Genomic DNA, 19,337 nt, shown 5'->3' with positions numbered 1-19,337 from the left:
GCCAGCCTCGGATACTTGCTAGCTTTGTGACCTTGGGCAAGTCACTTAACCTCTGTTTGCCTCAGTTTCCTCAACTATAACATGGGGATAATAATAGCACCTGCTTTTCAGTGTTGTGAGGATCAAATGAGATAATAATTGTAAAGTGCTTAGCACAGTGCCTGGCACATAGTAATTACTATATAAATATTTGCTATTATTATTGCTGTGCAAGGTCACGCAGCTAACAGATAGCTGAGGGAAGATTTGAACCCAGATCTTCCTGGCTCCGAGTCCAGCATTATAGACACTCTGATGTGCTGCCTCTAGGATGGTGATACTGTTGAGAAAAATAAGGAAGTTGGGAAGAGGGGAGATGCAGATTTGGAGGTGATGATCAATTCAAGATATGCTGAGTCTGATAAGTAGGTTGCTATTCTTTGGAGAGTCACCCAAATCCTCTTCCCAGTCCCCAAATAATAATATAGGGCCCAGAATTTTGTTGATGATAGAGACCCTCAAAACCATCAAGGTAAAGATATCTAGCAGGCCTCCAGAAATGGAGTTCACCAAAGAACCTAAAATATACTTAAAAGTCCATCTAGAAAGAGGTGATCATTACAGTCACAAGAGTGGAGATCACTAAAGAGGAAAAATAGAGAACCAGGCTGAGGAAAGACAGCCACACTTAAGCGTACATGGGGAAAGAGACCTATGAGATAGTGAAAGACAAACCAGAAAGTCGTCAAGAGGCAAGGGAACCAGCAGAGAACAGACCATCAAGAACTGTGAAGTGATGAGGTGTATTCAAATGCTGCAGTTGTCAAGAAAGATGAAAACAGGCCATCGGATGGGGCCATTAAGAAATCATTGTTGAGGGCAGCTAGGTGGCACAGTGGATAGAGCACTGGCCCTGGATTCAGGAGGACCTGAGTTCAGATCTGGCCTCAGACACTTAACACTTAATAGCTGTGTGACCCTGGGCAAGTCACTTAACCCCAATTGCCTCACTAAAAAAACAAAAAAAAAAGTGTATGTAAGAAATCATTGCTAATGAATACAGAATAGCTCTGAAGACTTGTATGAACCAATGCAAAGTGAAATATGTAGAACCAGGAAAATTGTGTACTACAAAATAACTACAATGTAAATGGATAGATCAACAACAGTAAAACAATTTAAAATGAATGTAGCAAAGTTATAAGGATCAAACTTGTCCCCAATGAGGAGATATAAGAGAGCACCAAGGGCACCTCCACTCTTGTTCCAAGAGGTAGGGAACACTGTATATTAATCAGACATTTTTAAAAAATTCTGTTGGTGTTGCTAAGCTGTTTCTCTCTCGCGCTCTCTTTCTCTTTAATTCTTTGTTATAAGGGATGGCTCTCTAGGAGGGGGAGGGAGAATAGAGGGACATATTGGGAAATGTAGGTGATATAAAAATCAAAAGATATCAATAAAACATTGCTTGAAAAAAGAGATCACTGGAGAAAAAACCCCAGGACTTAAAGCTGGGAGAGATAATAATGTCCAGGAGATCCCTGATTTTGTTAAAGTGGAAACTGAGGCTTAGAGGTGGGAAGCAATTTGTCTATGGTCACATAGTGGCAGTGCCACTCAAATTGCAGGCCCTCAGATTTCATAACCAATGCTCTTTCCACCAGAACATGGCACATTCTATTTCAGGATAGTAAGAGACTGAGAGTGAATGGGTGGTAAGGAAGTGAAAGTACTGAGAGAAAACTTCAAGTACATCTTAAGGAGGTGGCAAGTCCTTAGGAAGTTTTTTGTTAATACAACAGAGACATGAACAACCTCCCTCATCTACACCTACCAAGGTGGTACACAAAAGGCTGAATACACAAAAATGGATGCTTATCCACTTGCCAAAAAAACCATCAGCCTATAACTCTAGGAGGCTAGACCAAGGCTAAGGGCCTCTCTTTCCAGCATCATGCCCACCACCACCACCACCACCGACTCCTTGCTAAGGAGAAGACAAGGTCCCTGGAATCTGGGACCCAAGTCCCATGAACACAAGTCACAGAATTTCAGAGTTGGTAGGGACCTTCAAAAATCACCCAATCCCACCCCCTCATGTTATATATAGATGGGGAAACCTAAGGTATATTATTTACCAAGGTTGTACAACTAGATGGTGGCAGAGACAGAACCCATTCCTGCCTCACTATCTCTTTCCACTATAATGTGATGAAAGAATGGCAAACAGTGGGCATTCAGGGAGAGTGAGTGGTACTGACACACGGGAGGAGGCAGCTGTGGGTCTTTCCTACTGAGCTGGGGAGCAAAGTAGCTCAATGTCAAGCCTTCCATTGGCCACTCTGCAGTCCTAGCCATAAAGTTGGGGCGGGGTGGGGGAGGAGGATCAGGCAGACCAAATTCTTGCCTCTAGTTAAAGAGAAAGAAGAAAGCTCTTGCTGGAGCTGAGGAATGTTGGTACATTGTCAGTGAACTTTACTTTGAATCAAAGAACCAAAACCAAATGTCCTTGGAGATTCTTTTAGTGAAGTTGTGTCCATGAAAACAGGATAAAGCCACTTCCTCTGTCTGAGCACAGAGCTCAGGGCTAGGTGGGGGAGGAGCTAGGAAGGGCAAGCAGGAGGGGCAGCTGTTCCTGTCTTGGGGTTGGAGGAGTGGGGGAGATGAGTTTCTCTGAAATAGGGGAGGTAACTAGGGTTTTCCAAACCCCATTACTTTAGGGCATCCAGATGGGTACAGACTTCTTCAAAGACACTGTCCACTGAGCCTTCAGCATTGATCTGTGGGAAGACAGACGGGGTGTTAGACTGATCTTGGAAGCCCAGGGTGGGTAGTACAGGTGGTCCCGAAGGGTTTCTCTGAGGCAGGCCTAACCCACTGGCCTGTACTAACCCCACTCCACCCCTATCTGGCATGTAAGCCCAACAAGAAGGATTTTGGCTTGATATCAGAAAGAACTTCAATGGGAGGGAAGTCTATGGAAGAAAGATGGTGAACCTCTTTCTCTGCAGACAGTGGTAGCTGGGGACAGAGGCAGGGGAAGGGACTCAATTATCTTTCTAACTTGAGGTTAGCTCACAATAACAATACTTACAGAAGCAATGGGATGTCTTGGAAAGTAGCTCAGGGCCTGCAAGTCAAGAGGCCCACTACCTAAATCCCAGTTCTGCTACTTACTTAGCTGGGTGACCCTGGGGAAATTACATAACTTCTTTGAGTCTCAGTTTTCCCAACTGGAAAATGGGGGAGGGGGTTAGATTAGATGACCTCTAAGGCCTCTTCCAGCTCAAATCCTATAGGCCTACCTGAAGGAACTAATACCCAGTATCCACAGGGGCCAAGAACCTGACCTCTTCCTCCCTCCATCCCTTCCTAAGGGCCTGGTTTTGCCTTCCTCTTCCTACCTGCCTTTGATCTGTGCCTAGCATCTCCAAACCCACCCTTGACACTTCCAAGGCCTCCTGAGACATAAGCCAGGGCCCCTGGCACCCTTCCCATCTTCACCCCTTACCTTGCGTACAATACCCCGACCCTCATAAAATTTGATGACTGGCTCTGTGGCACTATAGTATGTTTCCAGCCGTTTCTTGATGGTCTCTTCGTTATCATCTACCCGTCCACTGGTCTCCCCTCGTTTCAACAACCTTTGCACCATAGTTTCCGAGCCAGCGTCTATATAGAGCAGCAGTGTAGGGGAGCCAATCTAGGGAGACAAGGAGAAGGAAGGGGCTAGGGAATCAGCACAGAGCAGCTCTGGCTTATAATCCAAACTGTACCAACTTGCTGGGTGACACTGAATAAGTGATTCAAACCCCTCTGCAATCCCATGTTTCTACTCCCAGAGCATTTGTCTTGTGACATTTGGCATCTGTGGCTATGATAGGATGTGATGGCCTAGAGCTGGCAGGGGTTTTTGAGATCATCTGGGCCACCCTCCCTCCCCCCATTTTACAAATTGAGAAATTAGGGGGCAGCTAGGTGGCGCATTGGATAAAGAAAGCACTGGCCCTGGATTCAGTAGGCCCTGAGTTCAAATGCAGCCTCAGATACTTGATACTTTCTAGCTGTGTGACCCTGGGCAAGTCACTTAACCCTCATTCTCCCCCACCCAAATTGAGAAATTGGAGGTTCAGAAAATTGGGGCCTTTGCCAAGGCAAAGAGCAAAGCTGAGGTTCATTATCAGGTTTTCTGACTCCAAATCCTTTGGTTTCATTCCATAACACCATGATGGTTAGGCTCATTAGGAGATATGATTTGTTTAATTAATTTTTTTAAATTATCAAACTTTTTTTTAAGAGGCAGCTGGTGGCACAGTGGAATGAACACTGGGCCTGGAGTCAAGAAAGCCTGAGTTCAAAGCCAGCCTCAGATATTTACTAGCTGTGTGACCCTGGGCAAGACACTTAACCTCTGTCTCAGTTTCCTCAACTGTAAAAACAGCCACAATCCCCAGGATTGTTGTGAGGATCAAATGAGATAATATTTATAAAGTGCTTAGCACAGCACCATGTAAATGTGTATTCCCTTCCCTCTTCTTTCTCCCTCCCACAAGGAAAAAAAAATACAAAATGCTGCTATCAAATAAGCATAATCAAGCAAAACAAATTCCCACATTGGCTACATCCCAAACTGTGCTCTGTCAAGAGGTGGGTAGCATTCTTTATCAATAGTGTTCTAGAACTGAGGTTGGTCCCTGTGAGTCTCTTGCTTCATTTCACAATGTAGATGTTACAGTCTAAACTGTTCTCCTAGTTCTGCTCACTTCATTCTGCAGCAGTTCTTACAAGTCTTCCCTAGAACCGCTCCTTTCCTCATTTCTTACAGCACAGTTGTATTCCATTCCATTCATACATCATCATTTATCTAGTCATTCCTCAGTCGATGGACATCCCAGTTCCCAGTTCTTTGCTACCACATAAAAAGCTCCCATAAATATTTTTGTACATATGGGTCCTTTTCCTCTTTATCTCGAGGGGCTCAAAGGTCAAAGGGCACTGTTTAGTAACTTTTGGGGCATAGTTCTGAATTGCTTTCCAGGAAGGATGTATCAGTTCACACCCCCTTCGACATTGCATCAATGTGCCCATCTTCTATGGGGCATGATCTTGACATTAGAGCATAAACTCCTTGAAGGCAGGAACTCTTTTTCATTTTTCTGACCTGGGCCAGTTTGCCTCTTTTTTTTTCCGGGATGGGGTGGGGGTGGGCAATGAGGGTTAAGTGACTTGCCTAGGGTCACACAGCTAGAAAGTGTCAAGTGTCTGAGTTCGAATTTGAACTCAGGTCCTCCTGAATCCAGGGCTGGTACTTTATCCACTGCACCACCTAGCTGCCTCACTCTTTTTCATTTTTAAAATGTGTGTCTCTAACAACCAGCACCGTGCCTGGCATATAAATGGATCTTTTTGTTTGTTTGTTTTTGTTTTTGTTAGGTTGGGTTTTTTTGGTGGGGCAATGAGGGTTAAGTGACTTGCTCAGGGTCACACAGCTAGTAAAGTGTCAGGTATTTGAGGTCAGATTTGAACTCGGGTCCTCCTGAATCCAGGGCCAGTGCTTTATCCACTGCACCACCTAGCTGCCCCATAAATGGATCTTGAATAAATGCTCCTTAAATCGAATGGAGTTGAATTGGCCACAAGAATTGTGTGCTTGGCAAACTCTTTGACAGTATATCAGGGTCATGGGTTCCAATATCCAGATACCCAAATAAATGATGCTAAGTTGCATGTATCTGACTCCAGGTAAGTTATATGATTCAGCTGGCGAAGAAACAAAACAATGAAGAGTTGGAAAGCTTGCACAGAAACTCAAGGCAAGAACTGTCTGTGAGGCTATGTAGCGAGACGCCATTGCTCTGGGCCTCCAGGAGCTATTAAAGTCATGGGCTGCTGGAAGAAGCTGAAGCACAGCAGCTTCAGACTGTCATGGGGCTGTTTGTATGGGATGTGCAGCGCCAGTCCTGGAGATGAGGTCACCAAGGCTCCCTCCTGGTTTTCTCCAAGGAGAAAAAATTCTAAGTAACCACAGTACCCTCTTGTGTTCAAGGGAGGGAAAATCACTTGAGACAGAAATGGAAAATGTCCAGCTTCCATTCAATTCAATGAGCATTTATTTAAAAACCAACTGTGCAAAAGCCCTGTGCTAAGCACAGTGGGGGTAGAGAGGCAAAAGGGAACAAGTTCCTGCCCTCAGGGAGTTTATAGTCTATTGGGGGATTTAGTGTTGGTCCCTAACCTGTGATTTCAATGCTGTAGGGAATTCCTGATGAGAAAACTCCAAGGCAGATTAGCAGTGATTTAGTTTTTAGAAACTTGCCTGCAGCTTCTGAGAGGTTAAGGGCCCAGGGCTGAAAAACCAGTATATATTAAAGGTGAGACTTGAAATCCAGTTTTCTTGCCTTTTGAAGTCAGCTCTCAATCCACTACTTTATACTACCCTCTCTAGGAGGGAACATTTAAATATTTCTATGTACATCACAAAACAGACAAAATCTCAGTGTTAGAGGTGGAATGTTTAAATGTTTCAAGCCAAACTCAGGCTAAATCCTTAGCCAGTGGCAATGGAGGGGTATTATAGCTAGCATCTATATAAGGACTTGAAGGTTTACAAAGCACTTTAACAAATATTGTCTTATTTTATCCTCACAATAACCCTGGGAAATAGGCATTATTATTATCATCCCCCTTTTAATTTTGTTGTCTTTTTTTTTTTTTTGAGACAATCAGGGTTAAGCGACTGCTCAGGGTCACACAGCTAGTAAGTATCTGAGGTCGCATTTGAACTCAGGTCCCCTTGACTCCAGAGCCAGTGCTCTATCTACTGTGCCACCTAGATGCCCCGTCCCCATTTTGCAAACAAGGAAACTGAGGCAAGCAGGCACCCTTTTTTGCTCAAGGTCCCACAGCTAGTGTTAGTCCGAAGCAAGGTTCAAACTTGGGTCTTTTCAGATGATAAGTCGTGTTCTTATCATCCACTGTGCCACCTGACTGCTGGTTAGTGAAAGGGAGAAGGACTCTTTGGGGGGGAGTTCTCCCGGTTTTTTATCATGCAAATTGGTCCACGGACATATGGCCACTTCCAGGGTATCCAGGGTATTCCAGGGTAATGAGCCAAGATATGAAAGGAAATATAATTAGCAACAGAAATGTCCTCCTGGTTGGTGTAGTCAGGCTCCTTCCCACAGTCTAAGCATGCCAAGGGGAAGCAGAGATTCTTGTGAGTCTTACCACTGTGGGGCATGGGAGTCATTAGCCCCTTTTTGTCACCTTCCCAAGAAGTGCTTCTCTTTCACACCAAGCCCCACAGGTCAAGCATCAGGAGGCCAGATAGCATTCAAATCCACCTTACCTTCTTTTCAAATTCTTCTCCCTGTTTCACTTCTCGAGGGTAGCCATCTATCAAGAAGCCCTTGGATGTCTCAACCTTGGCGACCATGGCGTCTCTGAGCATATCCAACACGGTATCCTGGGGGAGAGTGGTAGGAGGGTTGCGGGTGGGGAGGGAGGAATTGACAGGGATAAAAAATACATGTGAGCCTTTTTGTTCAGTCGTTTTAGTCATGTGTGACTCTTTGTGACTCTCTGGGGTTTTCTTGGCAAAGATACTGGAGCGGTTTGTCATTTCCTTCTCCAGTTATTTGACAGACAAGGAAACTGAGGCAAACAGGGTGAAGTGACCTTCCCAGGGTCACACAGCTAGTAAGTGTCTGAGGCCAGATTTGAACTCAGGAAGATGAGTCTTCCTGATTCCAAGCCCAGCTCTCTAACCACTGAACCACTCAGCTGCCCTAGGGAGTCTTTTTGGACCCTTTTAAAAATGCCCTTGTTTTTTTCTCACGCCTGCTGGTCTCATTTCTTGTTCTCTCTTTTCTACTTCTCTAAACCCTACGAGTCCTTCTGAAGCCCAGCTCAGGCCTTACCACGATGGCTCAGGAAAGTCACTATAGACCATATCTAGCCCTGCATCCTCTGAAATGCAAAGGTATTTACTGTCTAAACCACATGGTTTAGACATGAATTATATTCCGTTTTATACTGCTATCTAGTTTGGGCTTCTGTCTCCCCTCCAACTAGATCATAAGCAACTTCTTCTCCCAGCACAGTACCAGACACAAAATAAAGAGAGGCTCACGAAAGAGCTTCTGATGGATTAATTGGATAAAGCATCGGCCCTGGATTCAGGAGGACCTGAGTTCAAATCTGGCCTCAGATACCTGACACTTACTAGCTGTGTGACCCTGGACAAGTTACTTAACCCTCATTGCCCCGCAAAAAAAAAAAAAAAAAATTTAATTAAAAAAAAAATTGTAGAGCAAGAATTTTGAGAATCATTGATTGTTCTGCCTCCTCTTTCCTCTGCCCTTTTGTTCTCCCACTTTCAGCCCCACCCATTCCTCCCCTACTTAAGGGTATACTGGGACAGTAGTAGTAATAATAATTGTTATTATTATTAATAGTAATCATCGCTATTATTAGTGGTGATAACGATTATTGTTATTCATCTAGCATTAATTAATTGATCATTAATCCCTAACAAGAGAGGCATTGTGGCATAGTAGATGGAGGGCCAGCCTTGGAGTAAGAAAGACCTTGACTTAAATCCCACCTCTGACAAATACTAGCTTGTGTGACCACAGCTATATCACTTAACTTCCTTAGTGCACCGGGCAACTCTCTAGGACAATAAGTTACAGAAAATTTGCTGAGCTGCATCAATGTAAGGTTCTCCCACACTGGGAGCGCCCTATCTAGATGAGATCACAAGTCTGGACCACATACATCCAAAAAAGATATCCCTAACATGTTTCTTTTTTTCTTTTTTTTTTTTTTTTTTGCAGGGCAATGAGGGTTAAGTGACTTACTCAGGGTCATACAGCTAGTTAAGTGTCAAGTGTCTGAGGCTGGATTTGAACTCAGGTCCTCCTGAATCCAAGGCCAGTGCTTTATCCACTGCGCCATCTAGGTACCCCATCTATGGCACATTTTACCATTTATATACTGCTTTCCCATCCCCAGACCATTCATTCAATAGATTATAGCTTGAGGACAGGCATTGTCTCAACTTTGTCTTATATACACTTAGGCACTTAGCTCAGTGCCTAGCACATCAGTAGTTATTTAAGAAATGCTTGTTAAATTGAAGTGTACTGAAATTAACAATGCAGGGTCCCCTCAATGAAATCAATGATGGCTCAAAAGAAAGAATAATTGCCTAATAATTCATATCAGAAAAGCTAAATGGATGAAAAATCACAGCTATGATATACAATTGGAAGGCCAAGCATTTATTTAGCTAATGCATCAGCAGAGGTGGGCCCAGATTGAAAGGTAGTGGGAGAGTAGTCATGATGCCCTTTGGGTGGTTGCTACTCTACTTGTAATGACCTCAAGCTGCTCCCAACCCCCAAACCCAACTTTCTTAAAAAGCAAATACTTGGGGCAGCTAGGTGGCGCAGTGGATAGAGCACCGGCCCTGGAGTCAGGAGTACCTGAGTTCAAATCTGGCCTCAGACACTTAACACTTACTAGCTGTGTGACCCTGGGCAAGTCACTTAACCCCAATTGCCTCACTAAAAAAAAAAAAAAAAAAAAAAGCAAATACTTTCCTGGGCATGACCAACCAGTCATTATGAATCTTTAGAGCACCAGAATCACTGAAGAATCAAGGCTCAGTGTAACCTGAACATCAGTGGAAAGGTGCATGATGGGCAAGAATAGGCTGAAGCCTATTTTCAAGGATGACTTTTGCACAAGAAAAATAAGGGATCTTGGTGAGGAAATGTAGGATCAGAAAAGGAGGTGGACCAGTCATGTATCAAGAGTGAGGGATGGGGGCAGCTAGGTGGTGCAGTGGATAAAGCACTGGCCCTGGAGTCAGGAGGATCTGAGTTCAAATCCAGCCTCAGACACTTGACACTTACTAGCTGTGTGACCCTGGGCAAATCACTTAACTCTCGTTGCCCCACCCCACTCCACCCCCCCCCCAAAAGTGAAGGATGACATATGGACAGCCTGAATACTGCATTGGTGCCCCCAAAATGGAAAATGACCTAGGGAAGAAGGCCTCTAGCATGTTCAGGTGAACATGGACAAGATCCTGAGAAGGTGAGAAGGGGTGGCTAGGTGGCGATCTGAAATGATGAGAGGAATAGCCACAAGGATAAATCACAAACTCACTGAAGTATATTTCACATTACATCTCATCTGACCCTCATACAAGGACAGAGGGTTTATTATCCCCATTTTATAGAGAAGGAAACCGAGGTTCAGAGAAATGACCTCATTATTCTATACCCTGCAGAAGAGAGGAATGAGAGAAAAATCAAAGCTTTCCGTCTTCCTCAGGCAGTATCTTCCTTACCCTGGGGAAAGCTCCAGTGGGGATGTTCCCATGCAATGAATAATTACTCTTCCTACCACTCCAACCCCTACCACATGCCTAGAATACAGGCACATGCTAAACACTAAGCTAAGAAAATTGGCCCAGATTCCAGGTGTTGTAGGTGAACCCTGTCCCCAGGCTACAGTTGATACCTGGCCTGTGGTCCCATAGTGCCTATACCCCACCTCTCCATGTCCCCTACAATCATTGCTTACCAAGGGTACCAGTTGTCCTTTCTCCATGATTTCTGACAATTTCTTGCCCCTATCAGAGCCAGAGCTGACTTCTTCCCGCAGAAGATCTCCAGTGGATAGATGTGTAAAACCATATTTCTCAACAATCTTCTCACATTGGGTCCCCTTCCCTGAGCCTGGCCCCCCTGAAAGAAACATAGACACCCCTCCCCAAATGTCATAGCTGGAAGAGATTTTAGAGACGTTATAAGTCCAACTCCTTCATTTTACAGGTATAGAAACTGGAGCTCAGAGGAGAAATGACTGATTTGACCAGGGTCACCTAGAAAGTGGCAGAGCCTGGGGCTAGAATAAGAACACTTCAACTCTGTGCCTTTTTTTTTTTTTTTTGGTGAGGCAATTGGGGTTAAGTGACTTGCCCAGGGTCACATTAGTAAGTGTTAAGTGTCTGAGGCCGAATTTGAACTCGGGTCCTCCTGACTCCAGGGCCAGTGCTCTATCCACTGCACCACCTAGCTGACCCTACTCTGTGCCTTTTCACTAGCTGCCCTCACCTCCACCTCCTGGCTTTCCTGGCTCCAAGATTCAGCTCAAATCCTAGCTTCTATAAGAGGTCTTTCTTGGTCCCCAGCCTGAAACCACTGCTAGCATCTTCCCTCTGAGACTACCTCCCATTTACACTGTACACATATCTTGTATGTACAAAGTTGTTTGCTTGTTGTCTCACCCATTAGCATGTGAGCTCCTTGAGGGCAGGGACCTTATTTTTCCCCTTCTGCATCTCCCCAGTGCTTAATATAATGCCTGGCACATAGTGAGCTCTTAAATGCTTTTTGGCCTGTTGACATTTATAAAGCATTTGATGAGTTGCAAAGCGCTTTCATTAAGAGAACCCTATGAAATAGATAATGCAGTATTATAATCCCCTTTTTACACAGGAGTAAACTGAGACTCTGTGAGGTCAAATGATTTGCCCAAAGTCACATTTTGCAGCAGAGCCAGGATTGAAACTCAGTCCTCTGTGCCTCAGACATTTACTAGCTGTGTGACCCTGGGCAAGTCAGTTGACCCCGATTGCCTCCCAAAAAAGGAAGAAAGAAATAAAGGAAAGGAAAGGAAGGAAGGAAGGAAGGAAGAGAAAGAAAGAAAGAGAAAGAAAGAAAGGGTCAGTTCTCTGGACTCCCAGCCCTGTACAACTCCATGAGACTAAACTAACCATCCCCTCCTCTTCACCCCCAGACTCCTTTGTGAATACATAGCTTTGGTGGAATTGTGAAAGAAGAGCAAAAGAACCCTGACCCCAGCCTATGTACAGACAGCCCCATCCTCCTAGCCCAACAGTTGTCCAACTCACCCACCACAAAGATGATCTTGCTATTCTTCAATTTCTCTGTGGATGAGGAAAGGAAAACAAGTTAGAGAGAAGCACTGTGGGAAGAGAGAAGGGCTTGGGGAGAGTGGGGGCGACAACAAGCAAGGTAGTAGCTAGACCAACAACATAGAAAGGGGGCCAAGGATACCTTTAGCTGAGTTATTTACTTTGGAGTTTTCATTCGAGAGGCAAGACCCCATGTCCTGATCTTTGTTCCCGTCTCCTCAGCACTTCCCTTAATCTCACGGCCCTTTTCTCTGTCCATCCCTCTTCTCCCCAACCCCCACTGGGTTCTTATGCCAGGGCTTGGGCCTGTCCCCTCCCTGTCTCAGCTCCCCCAGTATTGCCCAGTTTGTGGGAAGGGTGAGGTGGAGGGAGATGTTGGCAAGCCACAACACATGTTCCCATAGAAACAGTTGCTGGGGAATGGAGGGGTGTGGTGAGGACCTCGGCCCTAGGCCCAGTCTAACTCTGTGGTCTCTGTGTTGAGGTGGGCAGGGACACAAGAATTAAAGCTACAGTCTTCAAAGAATAGAGGATCTAATGCCAATTGAGGGTCCTTCTCAGACCACAGTGCCGAGGACTTCCACCAGACAGGTCAACTATACTCTCAGCAGGACCACACACAGTGGTGTGGTAGCCAATAGCCCAAGTGTCAGGAGATGATCACTAAAGGCACTTCCCAATTTGAACACTCTAGAATTCTAATGTTGGGGGAGGGGCTGGACAAGCTGTCAGGAGAAATGTTTTTTTCTAATTTTCAGGGGCCCGTCCTTTCCTGGGTGACAGGAGGAATAGCACCATTGTTCTGGGACTCCAGATCCTGCCTAGGGATGCCAGAAAGGTAGGTCATGAGGACCACAGAACAGGGCTGCTGAATGTAATCAAGGAAGAAGTTGATTTTCCTTGTAGACAAACTGGACGCTGGAGATTCTGCATGAGCACAACAGAATGATTTCCTCATTCCTTTTTTTTTTTTTTTGGTGAAGCAATTGGGGTTAAGTGACTTGCCCAGGGTCACACAGCTAGTAAGTGTCAAGGGTCTGAGGCTGGATTTGAACTCAGGTCCTCCTGAATCCAGGACCGGTGCTCTATCCACTGCGCCACCTAGCTGCTCCGATTTCCTCATTCTTCCTGGACATTCCCCTTCCACGGATGCAATAGAAGTACCCATTAACTCACATCCCTTCTATTTATTTGTACAGCCCTGGCATAAGGGCCAAGGTGCCTTCATATCCATTATCCCAATAGATCTTCACAATACTCCCCCAAATTCCTATTCTACATTTGGGGAAAATAAGGTAGTATGGTAGAAAGAGTACTAGATTTATATTCATAAGATCTGACTTCAGATCCCAGCTCTGTCCCTTACTATCTGTGTGACTTTAGGCGAGTCATTTGGCCTCAGTTTCTTCATTTGTCTTATAAGGGGATTGGAGGAAATCTCCTCCGAGGTGCCTTGCAGCTCTTAGCCTTGTAATTTTATGATCTTCCAGGCCCTGAGACATGCAGTGATTTGCTCACTTCACTAATGGAGATGTGCCTGTGGGTAGAGAGTGAGTGAGATAGATTCTTCCTGTGAGTCCAGGAGCTAACAGAACACACTTTTGTAAATGATGACTGTGTTCAAGATGGACTGGACACAAGGGTAATGGAAAAGGTGTGGCTCCTTTAAGAGTCTCAGCTGGTCCTAAGCCCAGAGCCTAGAGTGAGGGAGCTAAGGCCCGTCCAACTCCTCCGTAGCAAAGCACGTGGCCCTGCTGGGGAATGTGGGTAGGGATGCACTCCAGTGAGATGGGAGGAGGAACATCAGACCTCTCTGTCTAAATATCTAAGTGACTTTCTCTCTCTCTCTCTCTCTCTCTCTCTCTCTCTCTCTCTCTCTCTATTTCTCTTTCTCTCTCTCTCTCTCTCTCTCTCTCTCTCTCTCTCTCTCTCTCTCTCTCTCTCTCACTCTTGGTGTCTCTCTCTTGTCTCTGTGTCCCTATCTCTCTTCTCCCCCCTGTTACCAGAGAAGGAGCAGGGTCTATAAATACCATCTGGGGGAGGTGGGCCCAGGGAGAGTTGAGTTCCCAGGAGACACTGAGAGGTCTCCTAATCACAGTTTCTAAAATTAACTTTGCCCCCGGGGGACGCATAGCAAAGAAGCCACCCTATCTCCTCTCTCCCTTCCCCACTCCCAGGAGCTAATTGCTCCTTAAGCTAAGGAGCTCAAAGGGAGAAGGAAAGCTGGGAGAAGAGCTATCTGATGGGGCTCTCTATGCTCCAGTGGCCAATGAGATATCATCCCTCCCCCATGAGCCTCTTTTAACCACACAGAGAATGTCCTCCCCCAGTGCCTCTGTCATCACACAGAGAATCATAGTGTCAGAGCTAAAAGGGGCTCTTAAAGAGATCATCTAGTCCACCCCTTCACTTTACAGCTAGGGAAACTAAGGCCCAGAAAGGGAAGGTGATTCCCCTAAGATCACACAGCCAATTGATGACGGAGCCAGAAACAAAATCTCTATTTCCCAAATCCTATGCACTCTTTCCACTGTGTCACACTGCCTCCCCTTTCTCTTTCTCTATGGACCTGTCTGCCTCATTCCAGGGAATGATTAAATGGAGTGGGTGAGAAACCATAGAGAGGAAAAAGTTCAGCACCACCGAATGTTAACTCTGCAAAGGACCTCAGAAGCAATCCAGCCCAACCCCCTTTTTTCACAGCTGGAAAAACTGAGGCCTAGAAAGGTCACAGCAAGCAGAGGGTCAGAAAGTCAAGGAATGGCACCTACTTTCCATTCTGCTGAGTTCTGCCTGCCGAACTCTTCAGGCTGTAAGATAAAAGAAGAAGGTGAGAAAGGTTCCCCTAGAGAGACAGGTCCTTCTCTGTTCCCCACCTCACCCTCTAGCCAAAACCAGACCAAGAAGCAGGCTTCCCTAGTGGGAGGTATTATCCTCCTTCCGGAATCCTTCCTAAACCCAATCTTGATTAATGAGTGGCCCAGGAGTGATCGATTCTAACCCTCCAGGTTCCTACTCCTCTCGGCTCCCCAGTTGGCTCTTTCCTCCTCCCCCACAGGCCAAAATCTCCCCAAAAGACCAGGGCTTTAGTGCAATAAATACCCATAATTACCATTCCCAAGACCAGAGCCAGTGACCAACCTCCCCCTAGGCAAAGGGCAGAGGGGCAAGGAAAGACAGAGCCCCCCCCCAAAAAAAAGGACAGACAGATTAGGCCTGGTACTAAGATTGCCTACCTGCTCTGCCTCAGGGACACTCTCTAAGGAGCTGAGGAGCATCAGAGGTATGCCTGAGAGGCCTCACCACCACCACTAACACCTCTTCTCTCAAAGGAAACAGTCCCTTCATTCCCCTGGCTCAGTGTGTGTTGCCATGAGGGTAGCCCAGTGGTTAGTTCCCTAAGGCCAGGGAAGGAGAGTCAGAAAATGAAGGCTAAGTGACCTTTCTCTGAGGTGGACGTGAAAGGAGGGGTCTCAGGCAGCAGCCTGAGCCCCAAATTCCTGGCGTTATATAGACCAGTAACAGGGATGAGATGAATGAGACTTTGCTCCTGGGCACCAACATCTAAGGAGCTTTCTCTCTTGGACAACTGTGGTCCCCTGCCACTCAGTACAATTGTTCCAGGCCATCCCTACAATCCCAGGGTCCTTCTGCCATAGTACCTCTCCTTTGGGGGCTAAGAGCATCCCTTCTTTTGTGTTTGTGTGTGTGTGAGGCAATTGGGGTTAAGTGACTTGCCCAGGGTCACACAGCTAGTAAGTGTCTGAGACCAGATTTAAACTCAGGTACTCCTGACTCCAGGGCCAATGCTCTATCCACTGTGCCACCTAGCTGCCCCCAAGAGCATCCCTTCTTATGGAAGACATGCACCCTCTATGACAGCAATCATCACCTCTACTCCATTCCCATAAAATAAGGAATATTTTAAACTGTGTTTCTCCAGATAAGAACATTCCTTATTACAGCTATGGCATCGTGGCAATCAGTGTGCCTAGTCTGCTGAATTCAGGGTAGGTACCTAGTGTTTACCACCCAGGAGACCCTCCTTATGTCTGCAAGTGCCAGCCTTGGCTGTCTGGGAGTAAAATTCCTTTCCCTGCCCCTATACCAGGAACTCAGTTTCCTCATCTGTAAAGTGAAGGTGTTGGACTAGATGTTCTTTAAGGCACCATCTTGCTCTAAGCCTCAGCATGGTGGCTAAAAGCCTCAGGCAGTTCTCAGCCACAGTTTAGCCCCTTGGGGAGTGTCACACTGAAGCCCTCCCACCCCAAGACAGCTGATTCCTCTGGCAGCCTGAAGCTTCTTCAGCTCAAAATAACTCAGAGTAGAGGGCACCTGTGCGGTAGGATGGGCATGTGAGTTTGGTGTTCTGGGGGGCGGGGGGGGGGGGGTGCTTAGGTTACACTCCCAGAGCCCAGCCCTAATAAAGGGCAGCATCTTGATCTAAGAATAGACTAAGGCTGAGGGGCCTCCCAGAGCCCTGCAGGGGGCTGACAAGTGGGGCTGGGGGCAGGCTCCCCTTTGAGAAGGCCCAATGAAGGGGCAAAAAAGAGAGAGCACAGATTTAGAGCGGGAAAGAAACTTTTAAGGTCATCTAGTCCAGCCTATTCATTTTACAGATAAAAGCAGCTAAAGGCTAGAGAGGTTGGTCTGAGTTATAGAAGTGACAGAGCCAGGATTTAAACTCAGATCATGTGACTCCAACTTCCCCACTCTTTCCCCCATGCCAAAAGAGAGATCCAGTCTTGCTGTGTGCTAAATTACCAGGAAGGCCTCTATCCACTTTTCTCTCAACCAAGGCCTTCCAAAATGAAGAGTCTCTTCCCTCCCACCCTGGGGCCCCAGCCCTAGCCCCTGAGAACTAGGGAAAGAGTAAGACTTTTAAAGATCATCTTGCCTAAAGCCTTCATTTTACAAATGGGGAAATTCAGAAAAAGCGTTTCTGACTTGTACAAGATCTGATTCCCTTTTGACATTGAATGCACCTCAACCTTTACCCTCCATTTTCTCTGCTCCCTCCCTGGGGTTGGGGATTAGGGGAGTATCCCACTGGTTCACTGAAGTTATGAAAGGAAAGGAAATCGAGAGACCCATTTTCATAAGAAAGTCTCCCACTCCCCACCGCCCATCCCCAGAGTATTCTTATGGCTGCCCTAGCTCCCACAGGATAGGAAACCCCTATCCCACATCACCCCTTCAGTTCCCTCCACAGAGGCACACATAGGTATTTTAAATGCCCAGAGCTGCTTGACCATGAATATATCCACTCAAACTCCTGTGAGATCTAGGTTCAACCCAAGGCCCTGAGAGTCCTTCTGCCAGCTTCCTGGTGGGGACCTAGGAAAACCGCTGATCCTTATGCAGACAGGTTCCAGGGAGGGATGGCCTAACAACTCTTCTAACCCTGAACCTGTTGGTCTCCAGGTTTCTATTTTCCTGCTTAGGCCATACATGTCCCTCAAACCTAACCTTTTCTACCAAACATACAGGGATATGCATCAACACAGGACTGCATCAAGACAGGCCAACCTGATCCCCAAATATCCACAACGGTTGACCGGTATGGGGCTAGTGTATAAACCTTCAAACAGCAGGGGTAAGTCACGCTTCATATTGGGAGGCCCTACCACACACATTGACAAGAGTTCACATGCCTCTGTGGGTCAGAGGCCTGAGTCTACATGCTTGGCATGGGGAGGCCCAACCCTGAGTGAGCAAGGATGTCCCACTGTAACATGTACTATGATAGATAGGCCTCTGACACACCAAGGACATGCTTGGTGCAGTGGGAACACAGAGGCAGGCACACACACACTATGCCAGGCAGTTACTGGGAGGGGAGAGGGCAGAGGGCAATACAAAGAGGCTACTGTATGGAAAAGGAAGGGGAGGGAGTGCCAGCAAAACAGAGACAGAAACACATGCAAACAAACCCATGGGGATACACAAACATGCAAACACAGAGATTCAAAAATGACAGTCTGCAGATGCTCAGAGACACAGAAATGCCCAAACACAGAGACAGGACCACGCAGACATACACAGACACAAACACGCAGACGGATTCACAAGCGTGCAAGCACAGAGACACAAAAATGACGATCTGCAGACACCCAGACTCACAGAAATGCCCAAACACAGAGATAGGACCACACAGACACAAACATGTAGACAGGGATAGCCACACAGCGAGGCAGACACACACACACGAGCCCAGAGCTATGCGCACACGGGGACGCACAAAGACACAAATAACGCAGACGCGCAGAGCAGCACAACCATGCAGAAAGGCACAAACCAACCCAGAGCCAGGCATGCACGCAAACACGCCAAGGTCCACAAGCGAGGCAGCGGCCGGAGATCCCGAGCCCTCCACCCACTGGAGGGAAGGAGGGAGCTACGAGCGCACTGACCTGGGCGCTGGCTGCTGGCCACGGCGGGGGGCAGGCCGGTCGCGATGCCCACAGCCCGCTGCCCTGCCGTCCTCCGCGGAGCAGCTACGATCCAGATATATAAGGCTGACAGCGCGCGGCATGCTGGGAGGGGGATCTCTGACAGCCGCCGCCGCCGCCGAGGACACCTCGGGATGGAGGGAGGAGGGAGGAGGGAGGGAAGGAGGCAGGATCATCAGAGACAGGGGAGGAGAGAGGGGGAGGGGGAAAGGACCTCGGGGAAGGCTAGAAACAGAGATACCTGGATAAATGAAGGCGGTAAGCACCGCCCACGGATGAGGTTGGGAGAACGGATGAACTCAGGACCTTGGTGAAAGCGCAGCGGGGGCTTAGGCTGGGGAATTCCTACTTTTGCTGTTGACTTGCTGGCTGCTCCTGATAGAGTCCCCATTCCTGTGGGCTGCCTTTGTCAGAGCCTTGGAAGGATAACCAATCTCTGGTTTCCTCTCTTCCTCTACTTCCCTACCTTTGAAAGCAGGAAATGTTTCTTATTCCTGTGGTTATTATGCATTACCAATATTACCTTGGAGGCAGAATTGTCCCTATTTAACAGATGGAAAAACCAAGGCCCAGAGCTTCCAGGCTATTTGTCCAAGGGCAAATAGAGTCTGGGGTAAAGTCAGGCCAAGAGCTACAGAGCTCTAGCACCCAGCTTGGGTCTTTTGGTATAGGCTTCTGATATCTCCCCAAGGAAAAAAAATGGATCCACCAAAAATGGACATCTAGCCTGGGCACTTCTAAACACTATAGGCATCCATTCATTCAGCAATCATTAAGTTCCAACTATGCACCAAGACTGGGCTAGGCACTAGAGATACAAAGACAAAAACAGCCACCTGCTCTCAAGAAGCTTGAGGAAAACGACATGTATATGTTGAAATAATATATACAAAGATAAAGCCAAGTACTCTTTCTTCTCATTTCTTCTTCCCAAATTTAAGGCTGATGCTCTT

General features: G+C 46.7%; 1 protein-coding gene across 3 annotated transcripts; it reads right to left on the bottom strand.

Annotated features, from left to right (window-relative positions):
- Positions 1-2,431: 2,431 nt before the first annotated feature.
- Positions 2,432-18,502, bottom strand: AK1 (adenylate kinase 1). 3 transcript variants are annotated; one of them, XM_043989582.1, is made up of 7 exons: positions 18,346-18,502; positions 14,704-14,742; positions 11,909-11,944; positions 10,576-10,739; positions 7,328-7,444; positions 3,491-3,682; positions 2,432-2,759 (listed from the first exon to the last, which is right to left on the bottom strand). In XM_043989582.1, the coding sequence occupies exons 2-7, from the start codon at positions 14,708-14,710 to the stop codon at positions 2,691-2,693; spliced, it is 585 nt and encodes a 194-aa protein (XP_043845517.1). In that variant the 5' UTR covers positions 14,711-14,742; positions 18,346-18,502; the 3' UTR covers positions 2,432-2,690. The 3 variants fall into 3 exon arrangements, with proteins under 3 accessions (XP_043845517.1, XP_043845518.1, XP_043845516.1); XM_043989583.1 differs by lacking the exon at positions 18,346-18,502 and adding an exon at positions 15,169-15,256; XM_043989581.1 differs by lacking the exons at positions 14,704-14,742; positions 18,346-18,502 and adding an exon at positions 12,075-12,218.
- Between the last annotated feature and the right edge of the window lie 835 nt (positions 18,503-19,337).

Source organism: Dromiciops gliroides, chromosome 2 (genome assembly GCF_019393635.1).
Source record: "Dromiciops gliroides isolate mDroGli1 chromosome 2, mDroGli1.pri, whole genome shotgun sequence".
Taxonomy (NCBI): Eukaryota; Metazoa; Chordata; class Mammalia; order Microbiotheria; family Microbiotheriidae; genus Dromiciops; species Dromiciops gliroides.
Note: the sequence above shows the minus strand (reverse complement) of the source record. Positions and strands in the feature narration are given on the sequence as shown.